This window comes from Canis aureus, chromosome 2, assembly GCF_053574225.1.
Source record: "Canis aureus isolate CA01 chromosome 2, VMU_Caureus_v.1.0, whole genome shotgun sequence".
Classification (NCBI taxonomy): Eukaryota; Metazoa; Chordata; class Mammalia; order Carnivora; family Canidae; genus Canis; species Canis aureus.
The window spans coordinates 8,397,069-8,411,926 of NC_135612.1; the positions used below are offsets into that span (position 1 = coordinate 8,397,069).

The 14,858-nt window shown below is 44.9% G+C and overlaps 2 protein-coding genes across 33 annotated transcripts in view; one reads left to right on the forward strand and one right to left on the reverse strand.

The window, feature by feature from the left end:
• PPIP5K2 (diphosphoinositol pentakisphosphate kinase 2) overlaps window positions 1-4,043 on the reverse strand; it is a 101,503-nt gene extending 97,460 nt beyond the window's left edge. For 29 of the 30 annotated variants that reach the window (XM_077862821.1, XM_077862999.1, XM_077862948.1 and 26 more), the window contains exon 1: window positions 3,888-4,043. The gene's annotated coding sequence lies outside the window, so the exon portion shown is untranslated. Of the gene's footprint in view, window positions 1-2,604; window positions 2,811-3,887 lie in introns of those variants that run through there. The other variant, XM_077862793.1, reaches the window with a different exon arrangement.
• A 105-nt stretch (window positions 4,044-4,148) lies between these two features.
• Window positions 4,149-14,858, forward strand: part of GIN1 (gypsy retrotransposon integrase 1) — a 28,145-nt gene continuing 17,435 nt past the window's right edge. The window contains exons 1-3 of one of the 3 annotated variants that reach the window (XM_077863035.1): window positions 4,163-4,305; window positions 5,855-6,113; window positions 14,387-14,532. In XM_077863035.1, coding sequence (XP_077719161.1) covers window positions 14,391-14,532 — 142 coding nt within the window. In that variant the 5' untranslated portion in view covers window positions 4,163-4,305; window positions 5,855-6,113; window positions 14,387-14,390. Of the gene's footprint in view, window positions 4,306-5,854; window positions 6,114-14,386; window positions 14,533-14,858 lie in introns of all 3 variants that reach the window. The other 2 variants (XM_077863052.1, XM_077863041.1) reach the window with 2 other exon arrangements.

Consider the following 14,858-nt stretch of genomic DNA (forward strand, 5'->3'; position numbering starts at 1 on the left):
CTTGACAAAAGTGAGTTAGAAAGCTTTTCCTGATAGTTGCTCAGTTCTGCGTCCTTCATGCCACCATCTGTAAAATGGGATAAACATCCTAAATTATTCTGAAAATGAAATGACAATGAAGACACAACAGCAACTAGCACAAGGTAAGCATTTAGTAAATGTTAGCTATTTATCTATCTTGTTGGCTTTTATAATTAGGACTGAGATTCCTGACCTAACTTAACTGGCACAGAATAAATACAAACAACTCAACTTAGAAGGGTGCCTACTTACCACCCATGTAATGATGCTATAGAAACTCTTTTTTGCCATTGCTGCTGCTGCTGGAGACCTCATTACACGTTTTCCAGTCTTACCACTACTGGATAGTGCTTGTCACTATCCTGAACACTACTGCCTGGAGTAAAAACACTCCTCTCCTTCACAAACCTACCATGGTCCAAGCTACTCAATCCTTAAAATGACAGCATGGGTCATCCATCAGTCCTACGTGGTATTCAAAACCCTCCTTTTTTTTTAAACTTTATTTTTTTTAAATACTTTATTTATTTATTCATAGAGACACAGCTAGAGAGAAAGAGGCAGAGAAACAGGCAGAAGGAGAAGCAGGCACCATGCAGGGAGCCTGACGTGGGACTCGATCCCGGGTCCCCAGGATCACGCCCCGGGCTGCAGGCAGCGCTAAACCGCTGCACCACCGGGGCTGCCCAAAACCCTCCTCTCTTGATGAGCTGGAACAGACACATGACCAATTTTCCTGAAATCCTAAAAGCATTTTCCACTGGAAACACTGTTGTCAATGTTGACTCCAGTTCCAGGGCACTATTACTAATAGCTCCATAATAGATTATTAAAAAGGCTTCTGCATGCTGGCAAAGGCAGCCAAGCATCAGTTAAAAGTTCATACAAAAAAGTCCATGCCAAGTTTCACAAAATCCTGGAATTGATGTTTTCCTTCTTTCAACATTCATGCACTATTTTTTTGCTGAGCCCGCTTCTCCTCCTCCTTTTAATTCACTATTGTCCTTGAGAGTTCCAATTTCTCCTTTCATAAACTCCGAAGTCCTCAATAAATGCTTTTCCGACAACTGCCGACCCCTACGTGCACATCAGCATCTTTCCCACGCTCCATGACCCACAGCATTTGGGATATATCTTTTCAGTGACCTGTTTCCATTAGAGTTAGGGTTTCCCCTCCTCAAATTTTTATTGCGAAAGATTTCAGATACTCAAAGAAGCTGACAGAATGGCTCACCATACATATGCACTCACACATCCACCACTAGCCTCAACGATGGCTAACGTTTTGCTGTATTTACTTCCTCCTTATACATACGTATACAGGTAATCTTGCTCTATCATTTGAAAGGTACAGACATGGATATACTTCGTTTCTGTATACCCTAGCATGCATCTCCTAAAAGTAAGGACATCCTCCAATATAACCAATTATCATTTCCACTTAGGAAATTTAATAGTTCCTTATTAGTAGTAATATGTAGTTGTGTCGGGGGGTTTTGGAGAACAAGGGCCTCCTCTGTATATTCCCAGTACTTGATCGGTTGGTGCACAGCACTTACGTGGGTGACCTACAAATGTCCCACCAATCGTCAAGTGTAATATCCTTCCAGCTACCACGAAAGGCACGAGTTTAAGACTTAAAAGAGCGATATTTGCTGTGCAACTTTGACATCTTCTCCACATCAGTTTCATCACCTGCTTTAAACCAAACCACGCGGCTGTCAGTATTCTGGTTTCTGAACTGTTTGATTCTGTGCCACGACAGGGAAGCTCCAGGAGGACAGACATCATTTCATCAGACCCATACACAGGAATACTGAATTTTTTTTTTTAATGAATACGTCCAACCACAGAAAAATGTTAGCGAAGAAACTGAAAGCAACGAAGCATCAATGGCAAGACAACAATAGTACAGCAGTTAAGAACACAGATTCTGGAATCTGAAAAATGTGGTTTCTAATCCAGGCTCACGTGTTTACTAGTTTAAAAAAAAAAAAAAGTTTAGGACAAGTTATGTGGCCTCTCTAAGCCTCAGGACCTACTTCTTGGAAAATAATCATAATTTAATCTACCTCGTGGGACTGTTATAGGAAAGACATATAGGAGAAAATATGTAAAGCACTTGCCACACTTTAAGAACTCAGTTAACGCCAGTTATTTATTTATTTATTTATTTATTTATTTATTTATTTATGATAGTCACAGAGAGAGAGAGAGAGAGAGAGAGGCAGAGACACAGGCAGAGGGAGAAGCAGGCTCCATGCACCGGGAGCCCGATGTGGGATTCGATCCCGGGTCTCCAGGATCGCGCCCTGGGCCAAAGGCAGGCGCCAAACCGCTGCGCCGCCCAGGGACCCCAACGCCAGTTATTTTTAATATTCAATCGTCCTGGGGCGCCCGGGGGGCAGGGGGGGTAGGTGGGGGCGGGGCTCAGGGGGTGAGCATCTGCCTTGGGCTCAGGGCGGGATCCGGGATCGAGTCCTGCATCCTCCCTGCAGGGAGCCTGCGTCTCCCTGTGTCTGTGCCTCTCTCTCTCTCTGGGTCTCTCTTCAATAAATAAAACGTTAAAAAAAAAAGTTCAACCTGCCTGAAACAAAAAGTGTGCTTTTCACGGAAGAATTTTCAAGAGCAAAAGCAGATGCGGAGCGAGGATGCCAGCGAGGATGCCAGCCACGCCTTCCTGCTTCCCCCGCCAGTCCTTCCAGCAACCCCAGGGCAACACAAGCATCACCCACAGGAGTGCGAAGGTCGCCACGTCCCAGGAGACAGGCTCCAGGGGCGCCCACTTGCGGTCCTCCTCCCGGGCAGGCAGTCCCCGAGCTTCTGTCCTGTCGGGTCCTTCACACCCGAGGGGGAGGGGGGACGAGGGGGGGAAAGGGGGAGGAGGGGAGGAGGATGAAGGAAAGGGAGAAGGGAAGAGGGAAGAGGAGGGAAGTGGGGGGAGGAGGGAGAGGAGGAGGAAGGGGAGGAAGAGGAGGGAAGAGGGAGGAGGGAGAGGAGGAGGAGGAGGAGTGAGAGGGGGAAGAGGGAGGAGGAGGAGGGAAGAGGGAGGAGGAGGGAGGAGGAGGGAAGGAGAAGAGAGAAGAGGGAGGAGGAGGAGGAAAGAGGGAGGAGGGAGGAGGGGGAGGAAGAGAGGAGGGCAGAGGGAGGAGGAGGGGAGGAGGGAGAGGAGGGAAGAGGGAGGAGGAGGGAAGAGAGAGGAGGAGAGAGGAGAGAAGAGAGAAGAGGGAGGAGGAGGAGAAGGGGGAAGAGGAAAGAGGGAGGAGGGGGAAGAGGAGGGAAGAGGGAGGAGGGGAAGGTGGGGGAGGAGGGAGGAGGGAGGAGGTAAGAAGAGAGAAGAGGGAGGAGTAGGGGGAGGAGGAAAGAGGGAGGGGGAGGAGGAGGAAAGAGGGAGGAGGAGGAGGAGGAGGGAGGATGGGGAGGAGGAGGAAGAGGAAGGAAGAGGGAGAGAGAAAAGGAGGGAAGAGGGAGGAGAGGGAGGAGGGAGGAGAGAAGAGAGAAGAGGGAGGAGTAGGGGGAGAAGGAAAGAGGGAGGGGGAGGGAGGAGGAGGATGAGGAGGAGAGAGAGGAAAATGAGATGGAGGGAGGAGGAAGAGAAGGAGGGAGGAGGGGGAAGAGAGAATAAGGAGGAGGGAGGAGAGGGAGGAGGAGGAAGGGGAGGAGGGGGAGGAGGAGGGAGGATGGAGGGGGAGCGGCCGCGGAGCCCCTGGGGCTGGGGGTCAGCGCCCCGCCCCCGCCCCCGCCGCCCCGCGCCCCCCCCCCGCCCCGCCCCGAGGCTCGGCGGTCCGGACTCCGCGCAGCCCCGAGGACACGGCGGCCCCGCGCTCCGGCAGCTGCTCCGGTGCGTCCCGGGGCTCCGAGCTCACCTGCTGCCGCTGCAGCCGCCGAGCCCGTGCGGCCTTCGGCTCCCCTCGGATGGCCGAGAGGGACGGAAGCGTTCCTGAAGACTGCGGCCGTCCCGCTCCACGGAGCCGCCCCCCGCCCCCCGCCCCGCCGCCTCCAGAAGCCGGGGAAGGGCCACGCCGAGCGGCCGCCGAGCCCGCGGGAGCGCCTCGCTCGCCGCCGCCACGCCTCTCCCCCCGCCCGCCCGAGTCTCACACACAAACCCCACCGGGCGGAACCATTTCCGGCGAGGGCCCCACGGCGCCGCACGGCCCCTCCACCCCGCCCCACCCCATAAAGGCGCCCCACGCTTCAAGACGCCGGCACTTCCGCTTCCGGCAGCACCAGATAAGTCGCGAGAGGACGCTTAAAGGCTGTCGTTTGCGTTTAGGACCACTTTCGGTGAGTGGTCGCTCCACCGTGCTTTGTTGTAGCGGCTGACTTTTTTTAATTTTTTTTATCTTTATTATTATCACGTTAAAGTGAGGCGCCACCTGAGAGGAATTTCAAAATGATTTGCATCGACTAGTTTTGAGGACGGGTTTCGCTGAGCGTGGAGAGTGCGCAGGCGCTCTGGCGGCGGGCGGGCCGTGGGCGGGCGTGGCGGCGGCTCCCGCGGCCGCCGGGCGGGAAGGGGGAGCCCCGCGGTCGGGCCGGGCGCGGGCGGCGGCCCCGGCGTCTCCCCGGCATCTCCCCGGCGGTGGTCGTGCCGAGCGTGGCTGCGTCAGCGCCCTCCGACGTCGACCGACGAGCCGTTAGGAGTCCCCGGGAAAGGAGCGGCCGGACCCTGCCCCGGGCAGGCTGAGGAAAGTTGGCCGCCGCCCTCGGCCGACGCGGAGGCAGCCCCACCCGCCCCCACCCGCCCCCTCCCGCCTTAGCGTAGCCGCCCTTTGACCTGAAGTGTCACCCTTTTGCCCCAAACTAAAAGTCTCCCATGTGGGGGAGACGGGCGAACCCAAGGGAGTATCTGGCCCCGTCGTTTTTAAAGGAAACGGGAGAAAAAATGCTACCTCCACGTGGGGTTTCCTTCCATGAGCTTTTCTGAATCAAAGCAGAGAAGTAATTTTTGTGGGTTTTTTTTTTTTTTTTAAGATTTTATTTATTCATGAGAGAGAGAGGTGGAGGAGCAGGCTCCATGCACGGAGCCCGACGTGGGACTCGATCCCGGGTCTCCGGGGTCGTGCCCTGGGCTGCTGAGCCACCCGGGCTGCCCTGTCCTGAGATTTAGAAGTCACAGTTTCTTTTTTAAAGATTTTATTTATTTATTCACGAGAGAGAGAGACACACACACACACACAGGCAGACGGAGAAGCAGGCTCCATGCAGGGAGCCCGATGTAGGACTCGATCCCGGGTCAGGTCACGCCCTGGGCTGCTGAGCCACCCGGGCTGCCCCCCAAATCAGTTCTTTTTTTTAAGATTTTATTTATTCATGAAAGACCGAGAGAGAGAGAGAGTCAGAGACACAGGCAGAGGGAGAAGCAGGCTCCCTGCAGGGAGCCCGACGTGGGACTCGATCCCCGGTCTCCGGGGTCACGCCCTGGGCTGAAGGTGGCGCCAAACCGCTGAGCCACCAGGGCTGCCCTATCCTGAGATTTAGGAGTCAGAATTCCTTTCTTTTTTAAATATTTTTTTTTAATTTATTTATTCATGAGAGAGGAAGATTCCATGCAGGGAGCCAGGTGGGACTCGATCCCAGGTCTCCGGGGTCACGCCCTGGGTCGAAGGCAGGCATTGCTAAACCGTTGAGCCACCCGGGCTGCCTGAGAAGTTGATTTTTTTTCAGGTGGAAATGCGTTTTATCACGTGCGGCCGGGGAGGCATCGTCGTTGGTGGCATCTGCAGGTTGAGGAGGAGCGTCGGGGCCGTCGGTTGAGGCTTCGCAGGCCTCGGGGGCCTTGCGTACAGTTTGTGCTCTTTTTTTTTTATTATTTTTGTTTTTTATTTTTCAGAGACGGGAGTAGGCTAATTCAGAAGCGAAAAGTCTGACGACGAGTTAAATCCTTTTGTCGAGCTGTTGCGGATTTTTGAGTCTTCCACTTAAGAGGGGACACGGGCGGGTCACGACCTTCTGGAGACCCGGGTGGTGGGGCTTGCAGGGGTTTTGCCCGGCGCGCCCCTCCCGCGAAGCGATGCCTCCCCGCCTCCCCTCCTGGCGCACGCGAGACCCGAGACCCGAGGTGCGGAGCTGAGTGATCAGTGTCCCCGCAGGTACTGACTGCGGTGTGTGACGTGGGGTCACACCTCCCCCACATTCGACCCTGGCCGCCCCCTGGCTGGCTAAATGAGGACGTGCCATCCGCCACCTTCACCCCACCCCCTTTTTCTCATCCCTACGTGTCATAACACACAAGTACCCGTTTTAACACAAACTCTTAAAAATAAGAGCATGTTGAAGGAAGGCTTGATCTCCGTTTTTTTGTGTGACTTGAGCGACTTACCTCCGCTGTCCAGGATACTTTGGTTCAATGTTTGGATGTAGGAAGACATTGATGTTTGTTTTGATACTACCACAGCGTGAAGTCGTGTCTTATCGCATTAACTACTCAAAAGGTTTTTAGGGATCAAGTCGTGGGTGTGCTTTGAAAAGGAAAAAAAAAAAAAAAAAAGCAAAACAAAACACCTGCTGGTCTTCACAGTATTCCTGCATATTCCTGCATATAAAGGCCGAGTATTAGCGGCCTGCTTTAACCTGTGTAGGTGGCTCTCCTGTTTGTGAACTGATTTCTCCTGTTGTACTTAAGCCCGCGGACCCTACTAGACGGGAAACTCGTTATTCAGTGTACAACTTTTTTTTTTAAGATTTTATTTATTTATTCATGAGAGACACAGGCAGAGGGAGAAGCAGGCTCCATGCAGGGAGCCCCATGTGGGACTCGATCCCAGGACCCCAGGGTCATGCCCTGGGCCTAAGGCGGCACAAAACCGCTCAGCCACCCAGGGATCCCCACAATGTACAACTCTTGTCTTCGGAGATTCCTTATTAGCAGTAGAACATAAATAGACATTACGGTAAAACATTGATCATCAGTGAAAAGGAGATCTCCAAATATCTTTCCTGGTAGATAAAAAGGTTTTGAGAAAAGAAAGTGTTCCGTCTTACTTTGAACAGCTTGGTATGAATAACAACGCCTAAATGTTTTAGTGATAATTGTATATTGAATAACCACTTGCAGAGGACTTTTTTAAAAATATTTTATTTATTTATTCATGAGAGCCACAGAGAGAGAGGCAGAGACACAGGCAGAGGGAGAAGCAGGCCCCATCCCAGGTCTCTAGGGTCACGCCCTGGGCTGAAGGAGGCACAGAGCCACCTGGGGATCCCCTTTTTCGGACCCTTAATCTCGTTCATCCTGTTACTTATGAAAAAAGAGGGATAACTATTATTTTCTTCTTTGAGATGTGGATGTTGAAGCTCAGGTAACTCATCCACTAGCAATTTTGACTCCCAAAAGCCATGGCTTCTTAGGCATACCCTACTTACTCTGCCATGTATATGCGAGTGAGTAATATGTCCCTAAGTGAGATAACAATTATCTTTGGAACGTGTGGTTTTTTTTTGTTTGTTTGTTTTTTTGATTCACTGCCATCTTTCCTATGAGGAAATGGCAAATAATTCTTTGTTCATTTACAAATAGTTGAACGGCCCACTGTATCCAAACTGTGTGAAACAATGTAAACATTAAAAATTAATAAGACTTTCTCGTTTCTTCTATGTGATCTGAATTATTAATTACATAGTCATTTTATAACCTCCTTAGCAGAGGCCTGAACCAAGTATTAGAAATCTGAGGTTGACAATAATTATGTTACCAGTGTAGGGGGGCGGGGAGGGGGGAGCCAGCAGGAAACTGAAGCAAAAAAACAAGGTATAAATGTAAGTGAATGGAGATTCATGTTGTTGCTTTGAGTAAATTTGATGTCTCTGAAACTCTTATTTTCTTGTCTACAAAGTGGATATATGACTAGTATCCACTTTACATGATGTTGTGAGGATCATCACAGTGAAGAACTGTATAAATGTCTGCAATTTTTAAGAATTGCTTTTGCAGTTATTTTAAAGAAAATCTCCTTTAATTAAAAAAATTGTTCCCTGCCGTTGTAGTTTTGGCTTTCCCAGTTGTCCTACAGTAGCACATAGTGTGTAGCCTTTGCTGTCTGACTTTTTTCACTTAGCATAAAAATCATGATTTTTGAGATACTTATCTTTTTGAGATACTATTGTTAAGTATATTTTTAGTTTGTTCCTTATCTGTACTGAGTTGTGTTTCCCCATATGGATCTACCATAGTTTGTTATCCATTCACTAGTTGATGAACATTTGGTTTGTTTTCAGATTTTAGCTGTTAAGAATAAAGCTTCTAGAAACAGTCTCATACACATTTTTGTGTGGACATACACTTTCATTACTCTTGAGTTAAAACTGTTTTCTGACATGTTTATACCACTTTGTATTCTCACCAGCAATGCTCTATATTCTTGGTAGTACTTAGTATTGCCAGGTTTCGTTTCTTTTTTATTGTATTTTGCCTCTTTGATGGATGTGTAATAGTATCTTAGTTTTTACTTGCGTTTTTAAAATTTTTATTTATCTGACAGAGTGTGCACAAGTGTACAAGCAGGGGAAGTGAGAAAGGGAGAAGCAGGCTCCTCACTGAGCAGGGAGCCCAATGCAGGGCTTGATCCCAGGACCCTGGGATCATGACTTGAGCCTAAGGCAGCAGCTAAACTGATTGTGCTACCCGAGCACCCCTTTATTTGGGTTTTTAAATGTCTGATTGTGTTGAGCATGTTTTCATGTGTTTATTTGCCAATCATATCTTCTTCAATGAAAGGTCCATTTAAATCTTTTGCTCATTTTTTAAGTTGGTTTGTTTTTGCTGATTGAGATTTAGGAATTCTTTACAAATTCTTTGCAATGATGGGGATAGAGCTAGAGTGCATTATAGCCAAATTAGAGAAAGACAACCATATGATTTCATTCATGTGGAATTTAAGAAATAAAACATGAACATAGGGGAATCATAGACTCCACTATAGAGGACAAACAAGAGTGAGGATTGATGGAAGGAGGTGGCTGGGGGATGGACTAAATGAATGGGTATTAAGGAGCACATTTGTAACAAGCACTGGATGTTACATATAATTGATGAATCACTGAATTCTGTACCTGAAACCAATTTTACCATATGCTAACTAATTAGAATTTAAATAAAAACTTGAAAAAAACAAGAGTTGTATTTACAAGTTCTAAGACACAAGTTTTTATTGTATATGCGGTACAGATATTTTCTCCTAGCTGTGATTGCTCCTTTCACTTTCTTAACATTGCCCTTAAAAAAAACAAGTTGTGAGAGGTGCCTGGGTGGTGTAGTTGGTTAAGCGTCCAACTCTTGATTTTAGCTCAGGTCGTGATCTCAGGATCTTGAGATCAAGCTCCTGCAATGGGTTTGGTGCTCAGGGGGGTTTCTGCTTGAGATTCTCTCCCTCTGTCCCTCCCCCTGCTCTCAGTCTTCCTTTCTCTCTCTCTCTCTGAAATAAATCTTAACAAAAAAAGAAAAGTTTTTTGATTCTTTTTTTAATTTATATTCCCATAACCTGGTTCATATAAGGATTTAAGGACTTGGTAAATGAATGAACAAATGATAAGTTGTATGGATGAAAAACCTAGCAACTATAATAGTAAAACAGGAAGTTCTACAAAGGTACAAAGAAAGTCAGGAGAGGTTGAGATCACTTCAGATTCAGGTATTATGGAAGGCTTGCTTCAGTGAGGAGCTAGAGCTTGACCTTGAAAAATGGTTAAGACTTAATCAGAATTAGAAGGATAGGCCATTCATGAGGGAAATGGTGACATAGATCAGGTACAGAGAATAGTTGGAATGTTAACAAAGGTATATAAAGGAGACAAGAGGGGGATCCCTGGGTGGCGCAGCGGTTTGGTGCCTGCCTTTGGCCCAGGGCGCGATCCTGGAGACCCGGGATCGAATCCCACGTCGGGCTCCCGGTGCATGGAGCCTGCTTCTCCCTCTGCCTGTGTCTCTGCCCCTCTCTCTCTCACTGTGTGCCTATCATAAATAACTTTAAAAATTAAAAAAAAATAAATAAAGGAGACAAGAGGAGAAACTATAGGACTTGTACAGGTTGTAGGGGCTTGGCTAAGTAGTTTTAGACTTTGTCAGTAAGCAGTGGAGATGACCAGGGGCAGTCAAATAGTGTCTACTCTTAGTAATTCATTTGGAAAGTAAAAATGTGTTGAGGATGATAACAAAAACCAAAAATCTCAAAGAACTCAGTCTCCAAGATTCTGTTTATTAGATTTTTATCTACTACTTGACTTTTATACTATGGGCTTGCTCTGAGGAGAGTGAATTATTCTATTTTGATCTATTTTCAGTTCTTCAAAAGTTAAGGGTTTGAAAGTGGACAGGTTAATTTCAGCCAATAGGCTTTCTGAACATGAATCTTGGTTCATGTATTTTAGATAGGACAGCCAAGGGTATCCTGATAGCACAGATCCTTGAATGTACTGAGGGCTTCACTTACATTGATTAAAGATTTTCTAGTATTCCCAGTGCTATAGACTGAATATGTGTCCCCCCTCATCTGTATGTTGAAAACCTAACCAGTGTGATGATATTTCAGAAGTGATTAGTTCATGAGGATGTAGCCCTCAACCATGGAATTAGTGCCTTTTTTTTTTTTTTTTTTTAAGTAGTTTACATGCCCAGTGTTGAGGCTTGAACTCACAGTCCTGGGATCAAGATCAGGTGCTAATGAGCCACTCAGGCACCCCAGAATTAGTGCTCTTTTTAAAAGAGGTCAAATGCTCCCCAGCACCGTCTGTTGTGTGAGGACAGAGCAAAGAGGTGATCTATGAACCAGGAAGCAAGCTTTCACCAGGCACTGAATCTGCCAGCTTGTGCTTGGGTTTTCAGACTCTAGAACTGTGAGAAATAAATGTTTGTTGTTAGTTAGCCACCCAATCTATTGTAGATTGTTACAGCAACCCAAATGGACTAAGACATCCTAGAGAATCGGGGAGAGCAGTTGGGGGAACTTAGAGAAGTTTTAAAGTAGAAGGACAAAATATGGCTGTCACTGTGGATTATGGAGACATTCATGTTGTCCAACGGCCAGTTTTTTCCTACCAGTTAAAATTGCTCATACCCCATATGTTACGGGACCTGTACTTTCTCTGAGGTGTAAAAGTTTGGTCTTTTGCTCCTGGGGGCTTTTTATAGGCTTGAAAAGGCTTCTTCTCTTTTCTTTTTAAGATCCTTCAGATTTTGCAACCATTACTGATCTCTGAAAGGGAGGCAATAGAGGATTTTATCTTTGTGTAAATCTTTTCTTTTTCTTTGTGTAAATCTTCTCTTCCTCCAGATACCATACTCCCAGATGATTTTCTTTTAGATGATATAGAACATTGTTTGTTCGAAAAGCCATTCATAGAAAACAGTAATTTGGAATCATCTGTTTTACAGAACACAGACCCTAGTGATTTGATCTAAAAGAGAAAGGGGAGAGGTGCCTGTCTGGCTCTGTGGGTGGAGATTGTGGCTCTTGATCTGGAAGTATGGGTTTGAGTCCCATATGGATGTGGGGGTAGAGATAACCTAAAGGCAAAATCTCTAAAAAGTAAAATTAAATTGAGAAAGGGCAATTCTTTATGGCCTTTGGACTTGGAAGAGCTTGTGTCAGTGTAACCTGGAGTTGAAAATAGGACAAATGATTTTTGCTTGTTGGTTTAAGAGTTGAGGAGATTTAATACAGAGCCCAAGTGACAGGCAGGCAAATGGATAGGTAGACCAGCATTGTCTATTCCCTACCTGATGTCATACAAGTCTTCCTAAAATGGAAATCTATGAAGGGTGGAAGTTTGTCACAGAATCATTTGGCAGGGGAAAAACTAGTGAGGAGACATTAAAGTAAAGAGGTCTAAAGAGGCATCAAGAGGTCTTCTGTGACAGATTGGGTACGTGGTGGAGGTAAAAGAGAATGGTACTTTACCAAAGACAGTTAGAAAGAACTAAGATTTAGAGCATCATGGAACTTAAAAATAGGGCCACAGGACAAGGACTGAGTATATACGTAGTAAATTCTCTCTGTCCTGTTACAATTTCCAGTAGGGGCTATTATGACTATGAAAAGTCTGTGAATGTTCTTGTGCACATCTTCTGATAGTCATGTCTTCATTTCACTGGGGTATAAACTTGAAAGAATTAAGTCATTAGGGTAGCCAAGTGTTCAATTAGAAGAAACTGTCAGTTTGCTAGGGGAGCTGTAGCCTTTTAAACTCCCACCATGTATAGGAGTTTGATTTGTTACGTGTCCTTACAACTAATGTTGTCGGTGTTTTTAATTTTACCCTTTGTAATGTGTGTAGTTATAAAATCGTGGGTTTTTAATTTGCTTTTTGGAGTAATGATGTTGAGCACATTTTCACTTATTAACCATTTGGATATTTTCTTTTTTGAAGTGCCATGTAAGATTCCTCCCCCCATTTTAAAGGGAGGTTTTATCCTTTTCTTTTTGTAGTTTATATATGCTGAGTACGAGTCCTTTGTTAGATATATATATTAAAGATCTCCTAGTCTTTGAATTACCTTTTCCTTTCCTTAAAGATATCTCTTAAATAGGTTTTAATTTTGATGAAGTAGAATTTGTTACAATCTTTTTCTTTTAAGAATAGTGTTTTTGTGTCCTGTTTAAGAAACCCTTACATATTCCATAAAATAGCTTATACTTTATTGTCAACCCGAGATTAAGAAACATAAATGTGCTGATATTCTCACTGGCTGTTATGTAAAGATCAGAAAGATAGTTATTGAATGTGGAAAGTGCCGTGTCATAGGGGAAGAGAACAGGCTATTTGTTTAAGCCGTATGTTCCTAGGCACAGACTATTCTTTTTTGTTCTAACATTCCCTCTGTAGTAATACTCTTTTATAGCCTCATCCGTACATCTCCTAGTGGTCAGTAAACATTCATATTGTTTTTAGAAATTAAAAATGTTAATTAAGCATTTGTATCAGAATCCTAGCAGGAAATAGAAGATACACTCTCCTGAAAATTTGAAGAAAATTTAATGAAGCTCCTATTTAAAGACATAAGAACAGAGTCAAAGAAATCAACATGGCACCTGGAGATTAGTAACAACAGGGAATAGTGGTGGAATAGTGCCCTCTAATTAGCAAACAGAAGAAATGATGTTATAGACTTCCAATGAAGTTTAGAGACCTGAAAGATGGGCTACTCAACAGAAGCTATAGCTGCAGAGGGTTGTAGCCTAAACTAAGGAAAGACCTGGGAAATAAATACCCTGAACTCTTCTGCATTCTGATTTGCCTGTTGGTACCTCCCCCCACTGGACAAGCCGAATCAGAAAACTAAATGTAGTTCATAAGGATCAGTCTCTGAGGGCACAGGAGCAGAGAAAGAAAGGAAAGGCCAAAAATTTTCTGGATGGGTAGAGGTAGTGGCAAGCAGAATAATCTGCACAGAATAGTTCCTTTCAGTTGAAAATATGAAAAGGGCTTTTTTCTTTTTAATTTAATGGTTTCCCTTATAATTTGTGGTCTAAAATAGACGAATTTTATTTTGTTTTGCTTTTGTCAGTGTAGCCAGAGTTTTCTTCATAACAGAGAAAGTGTGTACAGGACCGAAAATTATTTCTGTTCAAGAATAAGCTTATATGTAGTTGAGAAGAATATATGAGATCTAGCATAGCTAAGTATCTTCTCTGTCATTTATCATTGAAGCATTTCCAAAATAGATCTCATAAATTATATGAATGGACTATTTTTTTTTTTGCATTTCACAATGACCATGAATATTTTTAGAAGGAAAAAAACCTATATCTCCCCTTTATAACATATCATGTATTTATTTATTTATTTTTTTTTTTTAAATTTTTATTTATTTATGATAGTCACACACACAGAGAGAGAGAGAGAGAGAGGGGCAGAGACACAGGCAGAGGGAGAAGCAGGCTCCATGCACCGGGAGCCCGACGTGGGATTCGATCCTGGGTCTCCAGGATCGCGCCCTGGGCCAAAGGCAGGCGCCAAACCGCTGCGCCACCCAGGGATCCCCATATCATGTATTTAAATGTCACATAACAGAACCATCTGTATAAGTAATATTTCATTTGATGATAATGAGAGACTTGAAGCAAAACTTTTTGAAGCGTAATTGTTTATTTTCTTTTTTCCCAGTATGTGGAAAATTTTCAACATTTCTTTTCACATGGAAAGAGCAAGATAATGTGTCATGATGTATCTATCTCAAAAATAGCTTTTGAATATATTAGTTCATATACATCACACAGTTCCTTTTCTGTACTATATTTATCTCCATCACAGATAATATTCCGGGAATGTTCAATTCATATGTAAGCAGAAATATGACAGAAGCCTGAACTAAAATAGCAACTGAATGAGCTTATCATTTAAATTTTATCTTTAAATATCTATTGCCTAGGTACATGATGGTCCGTAGTGGAAAAAATGGTGACCTTCATCTTAAACAGATTGCATATTATAAACGAACTGGTGAATATCATCCAACTACACTACCGAGTGAAAGAAGTGGCATAAGACGAGCAGCAAAAAAATTTATCTTCAAAGGTAACACTGGGGTGCCTGAGTGGCTCAGTTGGTTAAGCATCTGACTCTTGATTTTGGCTCAGGTCGCAATCTCAGGGTCTTGAGATGGAGCCTCTTGTTGAGCTCTGTGCTGGACATGGAGCCTGCTTAAGATTCTCTCTCCCTCTCTCTCTGCCCCTTTTTTTTGCACACACACACCCCCACCTCCACTCATTTTCTTTTTTTTTTTTTTTTTTTTTTGGGTCACATTCCTTTTTGGATACCTAATCTCCCTGAATGGATTAAATATTTGAAAGGCAGTAGACAATTTATGTTGAAAGATTATGGTAATTTTTCTCTCTTCTCTT